The sequence below is a fragment of the Calypte anna genome, chromosome 3, assembly GCF_003957555.1.
Source record: "Calypte anna isolate BGI_N300 chromosome 3, bCalAnn1_v1.p, whole genome shotgun sequence".
Classification (NCBI taxonomy): domain Eukaryota; kingdom Metazoa; phylum Chordata; class Aves; order Apodiformes; family Trochilidae; genus Calypte; species Calypte anna.
The window spans coordinates 95,740,151-95,759,967 of NC_044246.1; the positions used below are offsets into that span (position 1 = coordinate 95,740,151).

Here is a 19,817-nt window from a genome sequence, read left to right on the forward strand (position 1 = left end):
ATCCAGTATCTGCAAAGCACTACACCAATAGAAAAGTTACGAATGCCACACAAACATCAACATTAACACTGACTAGGAACACTTCAGGAACATAAAAAAAACTATGTGAAAAAGAGGTGCATAAATCCTTCTTTGTTTCCTTACAGCTTTTCCTGGATTATTTTTTTGCTCTTCATTTTCATATACTTCAGTGAAGGATGCTAAAGTTTCATACAGATCTTCTGCTTGAGAAGGAAAAGGCACATCACCAAGCAAGATGGCACTAGCACGAATATCCTGCCCATAAAACCTGATAAAAAAGAAAAGAAAAAATGCCAGGTATTTGATCATCATTACATTTTAATCAATGCCTAGACAAATTCAACCTGAGCAAATGTGTCTCCTCCTCCTTATCAGCCTTGCAGTTCTCCTACTGATCATCTATTGAGCAATGACAGAATAAGCTCAACACTGTAAATTTGGCTGATACTTGGTATGCATCAGCTAGACCATTTGAAAGCCACTCACACAGCAAACTGAAGGAATACACACCACTTCTACAAAACATTGTAGTAGATTCCTTAATAATGTAGTAAAATTGCTTAATGGAAACACTGGAGCCTCGATTCTATGAATGAAGACACTAAAAGTTACTGACTTGAACTTTGGAGATACTAGCAGAGTCAAAGTTTTTATAAACACAGAACACTCAGGGTTTCCTTGGATTTTAAACTTAATAGGCTGCACAGAGGAAGCAGCATTCCATAAACTGGGTATTTCCTCAAATTCGGTGATACTCTATATAAACTTTTTTGTTTCAACTGGTCTGAAATATTTTTCCTCATTATTTAGTAAACACCTCAATTACTATCTTCTACAAGATAGTAATCATCTGTGACAAGTTTAGCTGGCAAGGTTTTGGTAAGTGGTGGGGCTACATGGGTACCTTCTGGGAGAAGATGCTAGAAGCTGCCCCCATGTTGGAGAGAAGCAGCTCCAGCAGCTCCAAGATGGAACCACTTCTGGCCAAGGTTAAGCTAATCAGAGATGGTGGTAGCACCACTGTAAGAACATATTTAAAAACAGGAAAAAAAATCTGCACAACAGCAGTGGGGAGAGAGGAGTGAGAATATGAGAGAGAAACAGCTCTGCAGATACCAAAGCCAGTGAAGAAGGAGAAGGAGGAGATGCTTCAGGTGCCAGAGTAGAGATTTCCTGGCAGCCTGTGATGAAGACCATGGTGAGGCAGGTTGTCCTTCTGGAGCCCACGGAGGTTAACAATGGAGCAGATATCCACCTGCTGCCTGTGGAGAACCCAACATCAGAGCAACCTGAAGGAGGCTGTGAACTCCATGAAGAGCCTGTGCTGGAGCAGGCTCTTGGCAAAACCTGTGGACCTATGGAGAGAAACCCCCACAACAGCAGGTTTTCTTTCAGGACCTGTGAGCCTGTTGGTGACCCACACTGGAGTAGTCTATTCCTGAAGCACTGTATTCCAGGGAAGGGATTTATGCTAAAGCAGTTAATGAAGAACTAAAGCCTGTGGGAAGGACCTATATTGCAGAAGTTTGTGAAGAACTGCCTCCCAGGGGAGACACCCCATGCTAGAGGAGGGAAAAAGTGTTAAGAGGGAGGAGCGGCAGAGATAATGTGTGATGAATTGACTGGAACCCCCATTCCCTTTCTTCCTGCACCTCTTGAGAGGAGGAGTTAGAGAAACTGGGAATGAAGTTGAGTCAAGGAAGAAGAGAGAAGTGGGTGAAGGTCAGATTTTTAAACTTTCTTATTATCCCACTCTACATTAACTGGCAATAAAGTAAATTCATTTCCCCAAGTCAAGGTGTTTTTCTTTTAATCCTGGAACAGAAATTAGTAAGTGACCTCCCTACCTTTATTTCAACCCACAAGCTTGTTGTCATACTTTTTTCTGCTCCCACCCTGTGGAGGAGTGACAGAACAGCTCAGCTGACATCAAGTGGCTAGCCAAGGTCCACCCACCACAGATAAATAATCTCTAAACTTTCAGAATCATCTCTATACCCATTGCAAGACGTTTAGATTGAAGGAACCTTTGCCCCCCAAGAAACTCTATAATCAGCACAGTATGTTTTCACAACAAATTCTTTTTCACACTCGAATGTCTCTTAGTTAATTTTGTCACTGTACTGTCACTGAATCTTCCTGATTTAAAGAGAACTTACTTGCGATTTGTTTCTTTCCTTTCAATTAAACAGGTTCCTTCCAAAGATACACCTGCAAAAAGTCCTCGAGATTTGCAGTATGTATAGACAGCAGCAGAACTTCTCAGGGCAACATCCCCTTCTAAGTTTCTAAAAAGAAAAAAGTTTAGCTTGACATTCTTCAGTATGGCTTTGCAATATGAACAGCAATCGTGATTTTATTTTAATCACACCAAAAATTAGCAAGAATTTAACTTTATTTTTATTATATAATATTATATTTATTTTTATTCTTACATACTCTATTGAATATATTAAAGTGGGTCAGACTTGAAATCTATTTTTAGTTCTTATTTCAGACAGGACCCAGTACACAGTAATTAAGTTGCTTGCTAAGGTTTCCTTCCAAGCACAGAACAATGTTGCTTCATGTGAATTCTCTGCATTAAGTCTCTGGCATTCAGAAGTCTGAAAATGATAACCAAGTTTTAATCATGTTTTAAAATTATCTGATTATGTTTGTGGTGGCCTGGAACACAATTCAACATGTCCAGCTCCTCCTTGATTTTATGGCGCCCAAACCAGCACAAAATATTTCAAGTAAGGCCTCATCAGACCTCAAAAGTACTGGAAGATTCCAGGGTTTTTTCCTACACAGAATCACATAATATTCTAAGATTAAAGATGCCTCAGGCAGTCAGCCAGTCCCTCCTGAAGTATAATGAGGCACATGTCTTATGAGCAGTCTGATGCAACTGGGCTTGGTAAGTCTGGAGAAGACAGAAGGACACTAAGAGCAGCCTTCAAGTATCTCTGAAGATGATGCAATCAAGAACATGAAGCCAGGCTCTTTACAGCAGTGTATGGTAGAAATATACAAAGCTATGGACAGACACAAATTGAAACAAGAAATATTTTGACTGGATGTAAGGCAAAATTTCACCATGAGGACAGCTGAACGGAGGGGCAGGTTGCCCAGGGAGCCTGAGCAGTCTCTGTCTTTGGAAGTTTTCAAAACCCAGCCAGAATAAAGGCCTGAGCAACCTTATAGGAAGTCAGAAGAGACTTTGCTTTGAGCAGAAGGCTAGAGGAGTGATCTTGTTAAGTCCCCTCCATATTAAATTACTCGGAGAGTATATCATCTCATCTTTTGAAGTCAGATGGATTATTCACTTAAGGTTTAAGTGTAATTATTTAGTGTATTTTTTACTTAGTGTCAGGCAGATCTGTGGTGACACAAATCACAGACCCATAGGTTAATGAATGAAAATAATAGTTGTCAGGCATAGCAGCACCTGTGCTCTTTATTGATCCTAGCCAAGCAACCTCCTGAAAGAAGAGAATAAAATTCAGAACGCTTTCCTTCTACCAATTAAATGCCTTTATTATGAAAGAAAAAAAATAGGCAACAAGTGACTGAAATGCTAACTCTACAAGAACAATATGGTCCAGTCAACATACTGGTTGTACAGGTTGTTTTGTAATGTTCCAAGGAAAGCCATATCTTTAAAAACTATCTTCCATATTTAATTCTACCCCATATTTAAATCTACCCCATACTAGGAAAGTATTTTACTCACCTCCCCAAAGGTCCAATTGCCACAGTAAGATTTCCTCCAAGTGTAAGATTCCCTCCTTTGGCAAAAGCTTCTACTGCTCTTTCATGATTCAATATTATCACTAAGTCTGAAACCTATAAAATATCAAATAAAACTACTATGCTTTTTTAAAGAATAAATTTAGAATAGTGTGACAGAGGTAGCTTCTGTTCTGCAGGAAAACAGGTGAAAGTATCAAAGAAACTCCCGTCCCTTTGTTTGAAATGGTTTTCATAACAATGTTGATTCTTTTTCTGCAACGTATTTTGAAACTAGAAACCCTTTCAGTTACTTTTAAAATCAAATTTGATTTTTCCAAGTGCTGATAGAGTATGTGATGTTTCTTTTACAGCTGTAAAAGAAGCACCATTTTAATTCTAAATTTCCAAAATAACAAAATTTCATTCTCTATGACTTTTACAAGGAATTCTCAGATGTGAAGAGAGATCAGATTAAGAAAATTTTTTGATCCTTCTATAATTTAATTAATTAGAAAAAGACACAGCTTATTTAACAAAAATTACTATCCTGAAGAATAAACAGCAAAAGGATACAGTTTTTCCTGTTATTGACAAGATTTTATTTTCTTGACAGAAAATAAGGGGTTTAATATGTATGTGTACATATATATAATGAAGTACTATTTAATTTCTGAAACCTGAATATATGAGATGTATCCAGTTTCTTCAAGAAACTATTGAAGCAAACAACTGAGGAGCTAACAAAGTATTTTTGAAAGATCAAGAAAAAAAAAAATCACTGTTTTTTAAATACTTCACTGCCTGGATTGTGACACAAATTACATGTATCAAAGAACTTCTACTACTATTTAAGTCGATGTCTATTACCATAACTACAGTAAGATTATAGCTCTCTTCAATTTAACAATTTTCAATAGAAGTCTCCTACACCTCTTTTCCCAAACTAGTGAGCATTTTAATGAAAAAAAGTCTGTCAAATACAAGCATGATCTTATAAAGATCACTCTACCTTTCCTGAAAGCTCAACAAACACGCTACACATGTATAAAAAAAATAAATACTGCAGCAGTACCAGTCTGTTCAACTGAGCAGATGACACTTTTGTAGCTTGCTATGATGGATCATCTTTTCAACAGGTATCTTGAATACCCGAGGCCTGACCTCTCATCTGACAGACCTGACTGAAGGGCAGGTTCAGAAAAAACTTTCAACTTACCCCGATTTCCAAAGAGCGACAGCAGGGAATACAAGAGGAGATACCAGATTATTTGCAAAGCAAGGCTGGCCTAAAAGTATTACACACCATGTAAGAGAGGCCTTTGTTGTTAGCCCCCTGGGCACCTCCACCCCATCCCAAACAAAGGTGGCTGACACAAGTATTTTATGAATCATCCAGGGATGGAGACAGAATGTAATTCAGCACGCTGCTACCTCCTCTCACCCAGTAAGAGCATGAATCCACAGCTAAAGCTAAATGAATCCGTAGTGAGAAAACCTTTAAACAAAGTATGCAGATGAATTTCAAAATTGGTCTTGAATTGGAGGTACTAGTTGTTTCACTTAGAAAAACATGCAAATACTATGACTACTGAAGACTGTGATTCCCTTCTTGTTTAAAATCACTCATAAATGCCACTACAATTATGTAAGATATAATCTCTCCCACAGGAATAAAATTCAGCCAGTTTCTACAAGGCTTATGGTTCCAAATGACTAAAAGAATGCTGAAACTGGACTCTGGGTGCCTAAGCTACTTAGGTATTTCTGAATACTGTCTATTCCCTAGAAGTAAGACTGTTACAATAGTGCAAGTAGTGAAACAGCATTTTCTAAGATGACTAAAATTTCAAATTTCACACAAAGGCACAGCTTCTATATTGAAATTATTTGAGTAAGCATCAATTGTATATGGTTACAGGATCTAAAATCAGATGGAGATGACCAAAGGAAAAGTTTAATGGATTAATCAAAGCATGTGAAGAGTATGTTTCATTGTCATCAAAGCAAAAAAACCCAAAACCAAACAAAACACCAAAAAAACAAACAACCCCAAAAAAACCCCAAAACCCAAGCACTGGGACTCAAGCTCAAGGTTTTGTACTGCATTCAGATACTGCAGTTAAAAAAATAATTTCTCATAAATATTATTAATTTTGTATTCACTGCATCCTTGAAAAAGTACACCATAATAATGCCCCAAATCAGAGAGTGAACAATGAGGATACAATTAAACATTGATCTTTTGCTCATTATGAGAGACCTGGCTAACTGGCTGTCAGGACAGGGATAGCTGGTTACTGTTAGGAGACACACTGGGGGCTGGTGTGGACCAGCCTGATCATCCATGCATGGATTCTTCTGAAGAGTAGGATGCCCAAAGCAAGAGGTCTTGTTGGCAACACACCTTTACTTTGATTTTCTTTTAGAACCAGCAGAACAGAAGCTAAACAGAAAGAAAAGAGAAGGACAGAACTGGAGGCTAAGGTGGGAAAGAAAAGGAAAAATGGAAACAAAGGTGAAGGACCTGTGAAGAAGATAAGACTGGAAGCAGAGCAGAGAGCTGTCAGGGATCAGATCATCAGGATTTTTCTGAAGATGCTGAGAGTCCTTTACTTGGCCATTTGTGCTGGCAAGAAACTGACTCATTTTCTGTAGCATTCCTTTAGAGGAGGCACTATCAGCTTTGGTGCTCCCAAACTGAAGGGTAAGTCAGTAATCACAAGTTCGAATGGGAAATGTATAAAGTACAGTAGCATGAGCTAGATTACATTTTACTCCACTTTCAATTTATTTCACTTTGATGCCAGATGGCTCTTTAACATTTGATACAGTATTAAGTGTAGAATACCTTTAATTAACCCCAATTGGCTTATATGTGATCACTGACTGGATGCTTTCTCTAAGGGAGAGATTCAATCTGCTAGAAGTGAGAAAGTGAGGAAACAGCTGTTATGTCACTTATTTTAATTTAAATTTCTCCAAGCAATTAGACTGATAGGATCAAAATCCCTATCTTGTTTGTCTTGTATAAATGAAATTTAAAATAGCTTGTTTTACATAAAAAAATTGATTTTGCTGTCTCACTAACATTTAGATCTTCATCAATGCCTTTTAATTTCTTGCAAAAAGTTATCAAAAAGTATTTCAAATACAAAATTATACCTCGATTCCAATTTCAAATCCACCACCAAGGCCAGCGATTCCTATTGCAGAAGGAGCAGACCAAGCTGTTATGCAAAACAAGACAAATTTACAGATTTTTTACCACAATATAAAAATACTTATTTAATAATAGAGTTTTAAAAGGCTAAAAAATTCTCTCTTTAAAACTACGTTCAAAGCAATCACATAACTGTATTGGTTTATCCCACAGGAAGAAATTTAAGAAATACAAACCCTCATGATTTAAACAAATCTTTGTTACAACTTATTTATTTTATAATTGTCCATAACTGGATATAATTCATTCCTCTAATGAGCTTTAAGCTATGCACTTTTATATTTCATCCTTTTGTGCAAAGATACTGAAGGATTTGCAAAGGTAAAACAGGTAGAAAATTTTGAAAACAGCTTTCAAACCAAATATTGTCACCTACTGGCTGCTACATCTCACATCTTGAGTTTCCTGCTATGAAAAGAAATAATGAAGAACAAATATTTCTTTCTTTTCATTTTCCCATTAAGTATGAAAGAAAAATAACCACTTACTTCCATTAGGAAGACGAGCTAATACAATTCCACTTCCCCCTCGAGCAGTCACCAAAAATCCAGCTTTGATAACAGATAAAACAGCAAGGCCTTTGGCTTTAGCTATTACATGAGCTGAAACAGCAAAATTATTTATTCAAAAACTTGTAAGAAAGGTTCTAAGAGAAGGGGAAAATAAAACCACATTTAACAATTCTGAACATGTAAGAGTCAAGTAATCAAAGCGAAAGCTTAAAAACTGCAATAAGGCAGAACAAGTATGACAGCTCTACTCCACAGTCAACCACACAGCCAGGCACAGCTCCCATTAGCCTGCTCTCACCTCTACACTCACAGCTGCTTCAGCTACCCTGGTTAGCACACAGAGTAGTAGTTTGCTTATTGCCACAAACATTGTGTGTGAGTACCCTTAAACAAGATAAAGAGGGAATCAATAGTTGACATCCATGTCTCAACAGATTTTTGGAGGACAGGAGTCTGAATTTAAATCACAGCAACACACAGCAGCCTAATAAGCTTATATCATTAGACAGTGTCATCATCCTGCAAGTCTTGTTATACACCTTCTGGAACAAGCATCAACACCAGATGAAGGAAGACACTAGGACAAACACAGAATAACAATTGCAAAAATAAAGAGGATAGCAGCAAATAGGAGCACTTAGTCCATATCAAAGGAGAAATGAAGCCTGTTCTCTTTCCCTCAGCATCTTTTTTACATCTAACTAATTCTAATAAACAGAGGCTCAAGAACTAAATCTACTAGTCCAGGTTTTCCCTTGAGAAAAGACATTCACAGGTGATCATGAGACAGTCCATCTACCCCACAGTGAAACCCTCCTAAGCAGATACCTGTGGTTGTAAAGATGCAAAAAACGTCCAGCAAGTAATGTCTGCCTAGAATACAGCAAACTAAACCCCTTTTATTCCAAAATAGTTTCACAAAAGTTATGGCACCCCAGATCTTCATTCCTCTCTTAAATTCTGATCAGTAAAAATAGGGAAGTGGTAAAAGAGTACACTTGCAACACAAGGGAGTGCTAGAGGTCTTAGCTGAATCAAAACATTTTCTTTACTCACGAGGTATGATTTTATCTGGGCCATTTCTGGAAGTTATTTCTGTAAATTCTCGTAGTATTTTAGCTGCCTTTTTAGCTTCCGACTTCAAGTTGGAAGGTATAGGATTATTCACTGTAAAACATAAAAGAAATTAGAAATGTTATCTACAGTCATCTCAAGATAACATATAAAAACAAATCAGTGTAATTTGTATGGGAGTGATTCTTTACAAATGAAGAATAAATCAAACAAAACTGGGAAACAGCAAATACAATTACTCTCAGCATCAGGCCCACATTTTGACTCTGATGTTTTTATCACAAGACACCACTTAAGAGCACACAACCTCAATTCTTTTCAGCAATCTGTTCCCTATGGGCCTTCTCAGTAATAGCAAGGATGCTGGAGATACACCCACAGCTGCTCCTGTCAGCATTTATGGACTTGTTGCCTAAGAATTTGTTATACCTTCTCAAACTGCAGACTACAGTAGCCAACAAAAAATCTTGAAAATTTGCCACAAAAAGAATGAGAAAAAAAGAGATCATAAATTCTGCCAAAGAATGTTGATTCTGTTTAAATCTACCAGACCTGCTGTCACTAATCAACCACTGAACATTATCAAGTACTATACAATATTAATATTCTGCAAAAATATAAATACCCCTTTATGTATGAACAGCAACATTTCACCCGCAGATTTGCAAAACGAGGCTTTAACATAGATATAAACATGAGTTTGTCTTGGTCCTCATATCTAGTAAAACTCCTCAAAGTTTTAACTTAAATTATTCTTATTTTCTTGTCTGGACATATCAACATCCACCATTTCCAAGTTTATCAGTGACAAATTATCCCAGTAATACATGAAAGTATTGTCAGACCCAATATGTATCTAGCCCCATGCCTTGTCTCTGAAAAGAACTAGCCACAGTATTTCCATAAAATTCCGCTGTACTTAAATTCACAAAAATATAGAAAAGACTGTGCATAGAGAAACAACCTTCAGCCAAAAGTGGCCTGGTTTTCTGACAGGCATTACCTCAACAGTCATTCACCTCTTCACTCAGGGTTACACTCCCAGACAAAGCCATGAAGGTGAGGACTAAATACATTCTGAGATTAAATCAATGAAGCTTGGAGAGCAATTTAGCTCAGAACTAAGCGAAACATCAAGCAGCAAGTCAGCCAAGTTTCTGTCCAGGCTTCACTGACTAGAAGAGGAATTACACCTCTACTTTTCAAAGTGAAGTATATTCTTTTCCAAGCAAGATGGAAGACTCCCATAATGAGATTTTAACAGCGGAGTCTCTGAATTAGCTTTTCCTGTGAAAGCTTGAAGCAACACTTGGCTTCTATGAAACTGCAGAATGTAATACATTGGAGAGTATGAAGTAAAACCAGCCATCATGAGGTGCAGAAAAATCAGCCCCTCGGAACAGAAGAAAACAGATGCATGGAATGCAGCAGTCTCATCTGTGCTGCAGTAAGAGACAAGACATTACTTCTATTTTCTAATAACCTCTTCTGTTTGCAGAAAGTTAAGATGATGGCCAAGTCCCCATTTGTGAAAGAAAGGGGAGGGTGAAGCTGTAAAGTCTAAGAACTGAGGACATCATCAAATGCTTCCAGCATGTGCAATGTTCTCTGAGTGTTATGGCACTGAAACTGTAAGCCAGTTTGCAGGAATTTAAAACGTGCATTTCTTCCTCACTTCACCCGTCCCGAACGTGACCACACAGACACAGCAATAAGAGAGGTCAGTGTAGCCCAAACAAAATATTAATAGACAATTGCTTTTGGTGGATTAACAAACATGGCTGGAGCAAATGTCACTATTACTTCTGTTGTTTGTATCTGACATTGCATTTTGAAGGACAGGGGAAACACTACCAGCATTTTGTAAGAGAAAAATAACAACTTTGGTTTCGTATGGAGGTACATTGAGGAAGTCAAAAAAAGCACACTGCATAACCATTCTTCTTAAGAAGGCATTAATAATACACTTTTAGCATGACAATTTACATTTCATAATTAATACTGTAACACACAGAGCGTGTCCATTTGCATAAACAGATGAACACTTTTGTATGAAGGTTTTCACTTCACATATTTTATAAATCTAGAGGTCTTGACTTTAGGGAGGGTTACCTACTCAGTCTCCCCCAAATACACATTTCATTATACTCAATTCTTTTAGCTTTTCAATAAAATTTAAGTGGAAGGTGTGCTTCACATCTAAACTGTGAGAGATGTAACTGACAATTATGTGCCTGACCAATGCAGGGCTCCCAGCAAAGTAATCTTGACAATGAAAAAAGGATGTGTGCACACAAGAGATAAAAAAAATATATGAAGCAAAAGCAAGCATTATCCAGCTTCTAGATTACAGAGAAATAAAATATGCGTCTGTGCTCCTCTCACTGTCCTCTTCCTTATCTTTGCATGCATTCCTTCCTCCCTTTTGCCTTCCCTTTGACCAACCTCAGAATTAGGAGGAGCATCACAGAATTTTAGGGGTTGAAAGAGAACTCAAAAAGGAACATCAATTAATTTCTTCTTACTACTAAAAAGAGGGACAAAAAGGGTTTTAATTTCAGAGTAGAAGAGAAATTCCTTAGCTAAAGTCCACTGTGAAAACATGAGATTTTTTCGGACCAAGAAGTCTGCAAAGCAGAAGCAGATCAGTAAAAAAAAAATAAAATATATATTTATAATTTTCATATGTATTGTCAGATTCAGAATCTCAGAATTGTTTCAGAAAGACCTTATGGTTACCAGAAAACAGTGTATGCAAGTTTATGTGCACACAGGAATTAGTATTTAATTGAAGACAATTTAAAGCTGAACTTCATGAGTCATAAAAATAAATACTGCAACACCTCACTGTCCCTTCACGTCTCAGTACATAATTGGTTTCAAAATCAGGTTTTCGCACACCTTGAGGCAGGAAGGAGGATGTCTAAGTAACCCTTTTCAGTGTTTATTTTGAAAGTTTCACAGGATGCCTAGGCTGATTCCATTATTTTCCTACCTGGTTCATTTGCATTCTGTTGTTGCTATTTAGGAACAACTTAGGTAGAAGTTTCTTTACAATGAGGATGGCATTTTTCTAGAACAGGTTGTCCAAAGAGGTGATAGATGCCCCAACACTGAAACCATTCAAAGTCAGGTTGTACAAGGCTCTGTGCAACATGATCCAGTTGAAGATGTCTCTGCTCACTGCAGGAGGGTTGGACTGGATGAACTCTAAAGGTCCCTTCCAACCCAAACCATTCTATGATTTCTCTGCACTACTAGGCTAAACATTATAATCCTAAATGCAAGCTTTGCACAGAAAAGTAGTATTACTCAGTGAAACAGAAAATTATGTATTTCTGCTCCAGTCCCTCCATGATGGTATTTTTCATGTTCTGGAATTCCTTTCCTACCATGGGAGAGGGGAGACGATCAGATATTCCTCACCTATCTCTACACTGCTCCAAGAAGAACAAGAGTAACAAAACCTTCCATCCCCAAAATAACAGCTGAAACTTCACTTTCTCCCTGTATTATTTGCTTCTTACATCAATACTGCTTCTGCATCCCCTGGGGTATCTACAGGAATTCACACCTGTATTGGCCCTTGCTTTCTCCTTTCCTGCCATAGACTGCAGTGATGCAGAATCATTTTTCTTAACTAAGAAACAGCACAAAGATTAGACAACAACACACTGCTGGTTACTTTGCATGGAGCCAGATTTGCATGCCTTTTGGAGCAGACTAAGAAACGGGTGATATTTCTCAGCCACAGTAGAGAGGGGGTGAGAGGGAAGGATATACTGTCAACTAAACTTGTAGAGAAGGGTTCCAAGTAAGATGACTTGCATCCAAATTTTAATTTAGCAGCAGGTAATTGAATTAAAGAGACTTTAATTCGCAAGCAAGCATGGCACAGAAAGGTTTTAATAACAACGGATCAACAAGCCAACTGATTAAACACTTCCACTGCTGGAAACCAACACTGTTACTCAAAGTGGCTACATATGATTCTTTCCATAGTGACTCATTCCAAATTCCTTTATTCATTTTTGTAATGTTACGTAGATTTTAATAAACTGGTAGGGGGACTTGAGGAACTGATGACTTGTTTAAAAACAAACAAACAAACAAGAAGCTCATATTCTGATCTTAATTATATATAATATGATGCTTAATAAAGCCTGGCTGGACTACCATTTTGCTAAGATTGCTAGAGTCAAAGCAAAGAAATCTAGTATTTTTATCACTGAGGAAAGGGGGATAGCCCTCTTAGGCTATGCAACGCTCAAGATTTTGTTGACAGAATTCAAAATTAAACAAGAACACAGACAATAATTAGTACTAAAAAGGTGTATTTTAATGGTTAGCTACATAGGATTGGTGAGGCCTCACTCTTACTACTAAATTTCAGATCAGTTTTGTAAAACTTTGTTCAAACGCAAATATTGCACAAAGAAAAATTGCACATACCTGCCAAAGTCTAGAAGCTCAAAATAGTTGTTTACTTTTTTTTAAAAAAAAAAAGGAAAATATGTGCATGAAGTTTGCACTAGGGTGGTGGCTGTTCCTACATACAGTAGAAATAAAATGGCTGAAGATAATAGTCAAGGTCAGAGATAAAATCTTGTTTCTACTTATTTTAATTACCATATAAACAGACAAAACCCTAAGAGAGATTTCTGTGACACCAAAAAAGGTTTAAACTTCTATTCACTTATCAAATTGTCCTCCTCCCCCTCAAGCTTACCTTAGGATTTGAACTATAAAATTACATTCTTAAAAACTGACTTATTACTGCAAATCTATTGAACACGCTATAGAAATATGTTTTTATTTTAAAATATCGTATGAAATTTTTAGCAATAAACAGAAGTTCTGTTTTCATTTTACTCCATGAATAACATAAAGAATAATCCTGTAGCACTGTCTTCACTATTAGCTTTTAAGTATGCATATATAATTGTCTGTTTTCTATTCAAGTAATGCTCAGGCAAGAGGTAACCAGGAGCAATAAGACAATAATATCTATCAGGAGGATGTACTGACTGATGGATTTTTAATGCCATGACCAGTGAATGCTCAGCTGGGATCAAGCTTCATTTGCACTGCTGCTAGTTGTTGAAAGAAGATATTGAGCATATGTGAGTCAGCAACACAAACCCCATGGGGGAATATCACACCAAAATTGATTAACTGCTTAATTTGTAAACTGATGAGGCAAGTGCGTCAGCCTCTAATTTACATTCTGACTAACAGTAATAATGTGTTGGCTGAACATTTGGTGAAATTATCTGAGCAAGGTGTAATAAAGAATTAGAAAAGCCTTTTTACCTTAAAAGCTGTAACTAATTCTGATGTAATCAAAATTCTGCTGAATACGAGCAGATGCAATAAAGCTTGTGGCAATATGAGAACCTTAACATCAAAGGTAGTTTCACAGAAGACTGGTGATAAACTAGAGACAAAGCCTCACGTGCAGATTTCACACATATGAAAAACAAAATAAAGGCAATAACCTTTAAGCTGAAATCTAACAGACTCCTGTTTCAGAGCCTGACCTCCTTAGTCCTAATTTTGAAGTCAACGGCAAGAGGCAGATATTCTTTTGAGACTCCAGGAGGAGAAAAGCCTCAGAGCTTTGATCATCCCTCCAGAAAGCACTAATGGTAGAGCAAGAAGGAGTCTAGGAAAGTAGCAGAGGAGAAAACAGCAATTCTTGACAGGGGGCACATGCCAATTGTCTCTGTTTTACAATTCTGCCATAAGCACCTGAAGAAGACCCAGTGGTGTGCCTTAACATGCCACAGAGGACAACAAAATATACATCAGTGTAAGCCAGGGGAAGCAAAATTGAAAAGGAGAAAACAAGGTCCCTCTGTAGAGTGAAGCCATACACTAATGTCATGCATTGCTACCATGATCCTCATCCCTTGAACTCCTGAAACTTTACCAGCTTTCATGAAGTTCTGCTCCTCAGTAATGTTGGTCTGAGTAGTTAGTGCTATGTCAGAGATAGGAATTGCAGCAGGGTACAAGTACTACAGCAGCAACTTCACGAAGTGGCAGCTGACCTTCACTGAGACTGGGAGACTGATGTGTGTCTACTCAGACCCAAAGGTTTTTATACTACAAATTACTGCATCTACTCTTTCCTCCTTCCAAACCCTCGATAAGCAAGAAGTTTACTGGATTATGGTATTGCATTAAGCAGCTGATGCTGGCAGTCAGTAAGAGGGAAAGGGGGAGAACAGAGCAGGAAGGTCTGCAGAACCTGCAGCCTTCAGCATACCATAAACAAGGAGCTGCAAGCATTTTAAGGCTTACCTAAGATAGATGAAAATATAAAAACAATCAGATTTTTCTTCCCAAAACACAGGAAATTGAAATGGTACTTAAATTACCCCCCACACACACTTTTATTAATGTTGACCAGCTTGTTTTTCCTTGTTCCACCTGCAACAACCTGTTAGCTTATGATGATGGCCTGTGCACAGGAAAAACCTCAGGAGCATACTGAAGTTACAACTAAATTCAGCCTTCAAGAACTCAAACATTAAAAAGGAATGTCACATACCAGAATATAGCACCTTCTCTACAAGTAAAACAGCTCATTAATTATTTTTTTCAAAGAGAAGCATCTCACTTTTCTACAATGACATAAAAGCTGAAATATTGACAGTATTTTTAAGTTTTTTAATTGTTTTGTGGAGAGGTCTATAATAAGAACTCATTCATGAATTTATGAAACTTGTATTTCCAAACATACACACATATACATTTATATATTTATATAATCAGAGTAATTTGAGGGGAAAAACTGACTGGCCATTTTAAAGATTAGTACTTCTGAAAACCTGTATGAAATCTTGCATTGCATATGGATGCTAATTCCAAGACAACTAAGAAGTCAGACAACAATGAGGAGAAACCCAGTCATCTACATTTGAATTTTGGCATGCAAATACACAGTATAAAGTCAAGCCAAAACCTACTGAATCATAAATTTATTCAAAAAAGACCTTCAGAGAAGCCTTTCCCTTGCAAGAAATTAAGTAATAGAGAGCTGATTTCCTCCTTTGTACTCATCTCTGTAAGTCTGAGTAGGGTTTTTTTATTGTTGCTGGTTTGAGGTGGTTTGGGTTTTTTTAGGTTTTGGGTTTTTTTTTTTTTCTTTTAATGGAACTCAAAACAACTCTGCAGTTAACTCAAAGGAAGTGTGTATTGGAAGCATATAACTGTGGTAACTCTGAACCTGGAGAAGGAAATTCCACCCCTCCCAACCTGCACTTATACTGCTTGTACTATTAGCTGGTATTTCAAGGCAATTGTACTTTTCAGTTTCTATAAGCACCTAACTTTGGTTTAGGGCTTTCTGATGTAACTTTTTTAATGGAGAAGATTTCTCCTTCCCAGTCATGTTTTTAGGATGTGGTCCTCTAAGCACAGGGATTTTGTAAATTCAAGCTTACAAAGATACTAAATAAGATGTTAGCCAATGACCTTTCTGAAAGCAAAGCCAAATTAATTTCAAATGGGGTAATTACATAAAATAACACATCCAAAAATAAACTTGGAAAAAATTAAAATTGGAGATGCTGAATTTCCTCTCATCTCCTAGAAAGTTTCTGATTAGAGCCAGAATACATGAAGGTAAAATTTTATTGATTTAGAGAAAAATGTTTCGTTTGTATGTGTAAAATGTTTCACCTAGATTATGTCTACTTATTTCTAAGAAAATGTGGCATGTGAAGGCAGTCACTAAATGCCTGTGGCACAGCTGAATCAGAGGGTTTGTTCCAAAAAGTGCATCAGGCCTCTGTTCAACTGCACGAAAGGCAGAGATGCGAACACCTGTAGGTTAAAGCCTTCAAAAATCCTTGTTATTTTTAGTGAATGCTAAAATCCCAAGTCCATGTTTTATAACTGAGCAGTAGCCTCTGCACTAGGAAAGAGGATCAACATATGAGGTATGGGGAAAAAAAAATCACTTAAGTTGGTAAAGACATGGTCAGAAAATACCATTTCCAATAATGCAGAGACAGTGGTATGTGCTTACAACAAGCACTAAGGGCAGAGTGACCATGAGGGCTGTCTGAGACTAGCAAGTGGACTTTTCCAAGAATTTATATTATGAAAATTGCAGGCTTTTGCTCAAAACACACCACCACACCTATGCACCCTGCCACCAAAGCCCTGGGAAACTGTCTCCCTGAAGCCCTTCTAGCAAGTCTCTCTCATATATAGTTATCGTAATATGTTTGATGTGTAAGCAGTTGGTATCAAAGGGCTTGGGTGCTGCCCACCAAGCAAGTTTAGTAGCTTGACCAGAGCTGACTCTGAGCAAAGAATTCAATTCTGCCTGCCTCTCCTCATATTAATGCAAAGTTGGTATGATATGGGAAATTAAGACATGGGGTAAAGGGAAAATCCCAAAGGAAATCTCAGCTTTGGTCTGGTAACTTTATTTTAATCAAGAAGAATACAGTTTGTGGCATTCCTAGCAGGTAAACAAGCACATTAACCTTTACATAAGAAAGTTTTAACTAAGACAAAGCTGTGCTTTGTGCTAAACACATCTCGTTTATCTTCACATCAGGCATGGAGGCAAAGAGGGCACAAAAATGTGACAGATTCGAGTGTGTACCACACAATAACTTTATATGCTACAATAACCTGTATGAAAAGAAATTTGGGTACCTTCACAAAATACATATTCTAGCTACTTCCTGCAGAAAATACTTAACACTTCTATCAGTAACACTGTCACTACCATTCTCAACCTCTCGTTCCCCGGTCATTTTTGAGAAATCATTTCCCAATTTTATATGTTTAAGAGCCCCAGTTCTACCCAAGTTTTACATCACAAAGGTCTTGTTCACATTAGCATTTCTCTGCTCATAAGTCACAAAGCCTTTTCTTCATAGCTGCTTGACATTACAGGCTCTTTTACAATGCTGTAATAGATCTTTAAAAACTTCTCAAAATATCACACAGAAATAGGAGTTCAGTGGTGATATACCATGATATAAGCCAAAGAACAATAATGAATTCTGTTACAGTTCACAAAGTTGGCATTAACTGAAGAAGGTACATAATGTGATGCTCTTTAGCTACTGAGGGTCTAGGACAACTGGCCACTGGCCATTTCCCTGCTACCAACTCCCCATTGGGACAACTGCATGCCAGTCAGCAGGTGGTGCTCCTTCAGCATTGTGAACAGAACCTCCCTCAGGGGCAGGTGGCTCTGCTCATGGTACTCTGATTTCCACAAAGAACCTGATTATATACAGAGGAGTTCCTTATATACATGTGTGGAAAAAACACATATACTTCCTGTGCAGAAATCAGAGCAGTATGAGTAGAATTGCCTGCTCCCAAACATTCTGTTCATGGTGCTGAAGAAACAAAAGCTGCTGACTGGCATGAGGCTGTCCTGGCCATGAGTTAGCAGTGCAGAAGTGGCCATGGCCAGCTGGCCCCTTCCTGCTCCTGATGGCTGAAAATGTAGAACAAAGCTTAAAATAAACATTCTCCTTAAGCCATGGAAACATAAAACACTTTATCTCAAAGTCAGAACTACATATGTGCCTACATGTAACATAGCACACAAATACTGGGTTTTATATGAACTTCAGAAGGGTCTTTCTAAACAGTTCCTCCTATATACAGCCTAAATTTTCTCTGACCAACAAATGCACATAAAGGTGATAGTGAATCTGTTTCCTACATTGACACCTCAAGGCACTCCACTTGACAGAAGGCAGGAACAAAGGCACTCTGGTCAATTTATCTAATGTGGCAGAGCTACATGTGAGAACTACACAACTGATTCATCTTGGCCATGTCTCCTTTGAAAAGGCCCCATCAGTGCCATGGGCCCCTCCTGGTTCCATCACCTTGTGCTGCTGACACCTGCAACTGAATCAATATTTCTGTTTACCAGCCTATTCCACTACAAAATAAAATGAATACATATATACAAAAACAGCTGTACAACTGCGTTTGCAAAGTGATGTATGCAAGCTAACAGGCAAAGCTGCACAAAAGGAAATGTGCTATTTGTTCTATTCCATAGTGTAAGTTTTTGGGTTGTAATGGCTTATTAGTCATCACAGAATCACTTCCATTTTAAAGTCACAGAAAAACAAGGTAAACATGTCTTAAAAGCAGCAGAAGAATCCAGTCCTGGCCACACCCTGCCATCACTGGGCTGAAGCCAGAGTTACAAAACCCAGAGAGGTACACGGGATAGCTCAACAGATGAAACCAGATTTAAAAAAAAACAAACAAAAAACAAGCAAAGAAATAAAAAATAAAACAAAACAATAGCACAAAAAACAAAACAAAAAGAAATCCCCCCAAACAACAAACAAGCAAACCCACAAAAAAATACCCCCTCCCCCCTCCAAAAAAAACCCAAAACCAAACAACCCAAAACTAAACCGAAAATACTCAAGCTCTTCTGGAAAACGAAGAGCCCGTGTGTGTAACCTTACGAGCAGCCCTGCTAAGGCCAACACCGTATTCGATGCTTTCTGAAATTTCAGCACCACACGCTGCACCTCTGTTCGAGAAGGGAAATCAATGGTAAACTAAGGGTTGTTAGCAGTGTAGGAGTGTGTTTCCTCCTCTGCGGAGACAGCTGGACCCGCTTAGCACCCCGGGGACCCGCTCAGCACCCCGGGGATGCGCGGGGGCAGCGCCGCGACCCCCGCCCCGGGCTGACCGACCCCGTCGAGTCCCGCGCCCTTCTGGATGGTTTCTACAGCGACAAGGGAGGCGGGCGGCTTCCTCCTCCCTGCCGTGCCCGTCCCAGCCGCTGGCCGGACAGACGGTCGCCAGCCCGGCCGCCCGGGATGGGATGAGGGGAGACGAGGAGCAGCAAGGGGAGAGCCGCCGCCTCAGCGGAGGCAGCCCCGTTGGCGGCCGAGGAGGGCGGGAGCTTTCCGCCACCGTTCCCCCGCCGAGGAGTCCTCTTGCCCCCCAGGGCGATACTCACTCCTGCTCAAACCGGGGCACCCCCGCTTCGCCTCGCTTCTCCTCACCGCCGCCGCCGCCGCACTGGGCCGCGCCGGGACAGCCCCGCCGAGCCGCGCACCTGCCGCAGGTGAGGCGGGCGGGGCCGAGGCGGCCTCCAAGCGCCTGCCTGCCCGCCACCCCCTGTAGGCGTGCGGCGCCGTGCCGCCCCGCGCTCTGTCCCATCCCCGCCTCCCCCTTCCCCCGGTGAATACGCGGGTGCTCGGCAGAGTTTCACGATTCGCCCCTTTTTCCTCAAATCAGGCAAAAAATGC

The 19,817-nt window shown here is 39.0% G+C and overlaps 1 protein-coding gene across 1 annotated transcript in view; it reads right to left on the minus strand.

Annotated features, from left to right (window-relative positions):
- The window catches only part of SH3YL1 (SH3 and SYLF domain containing 1), a 41,226-nt gene extending 21,627 nt beyond the window's left edge, over positions 1-19,599 (minus strand). The window contains exons 1-7 of the mRNA XM_030446745.1: positions 19,526-19,599; positions 8,527-8,637; positions 7,447-7,560; positions 6,901-6,965; positions 3,740-3,852; positions 2,181-2,309; positions 145-289 (exon numbers count right to left, since the gene is read on the minus strand). Of these exons, the coding sequence (XP_030302605.1) occupies positions 145-289; positions 2,181-2,309; positions 3,740-3,852; positions 6,901-6,965; positions 7,447-7,560; positions 8,527-8,637; position 19,526 (678 nt within the window). The 5' untranslated portion in view covers positions 19,527-19,599. The remainder of the gene's footprint in view (positions 1-144; positions 290-2,180; positions 2,310-3,739; positions 3,853-6,900; positions 6,966-7,446; positions 7,561-8,526; positions 8,638-19,525) is intronic.
- Between the last annotated feature and the right edge of the window lie 218 nt (positions 19,600-19,817).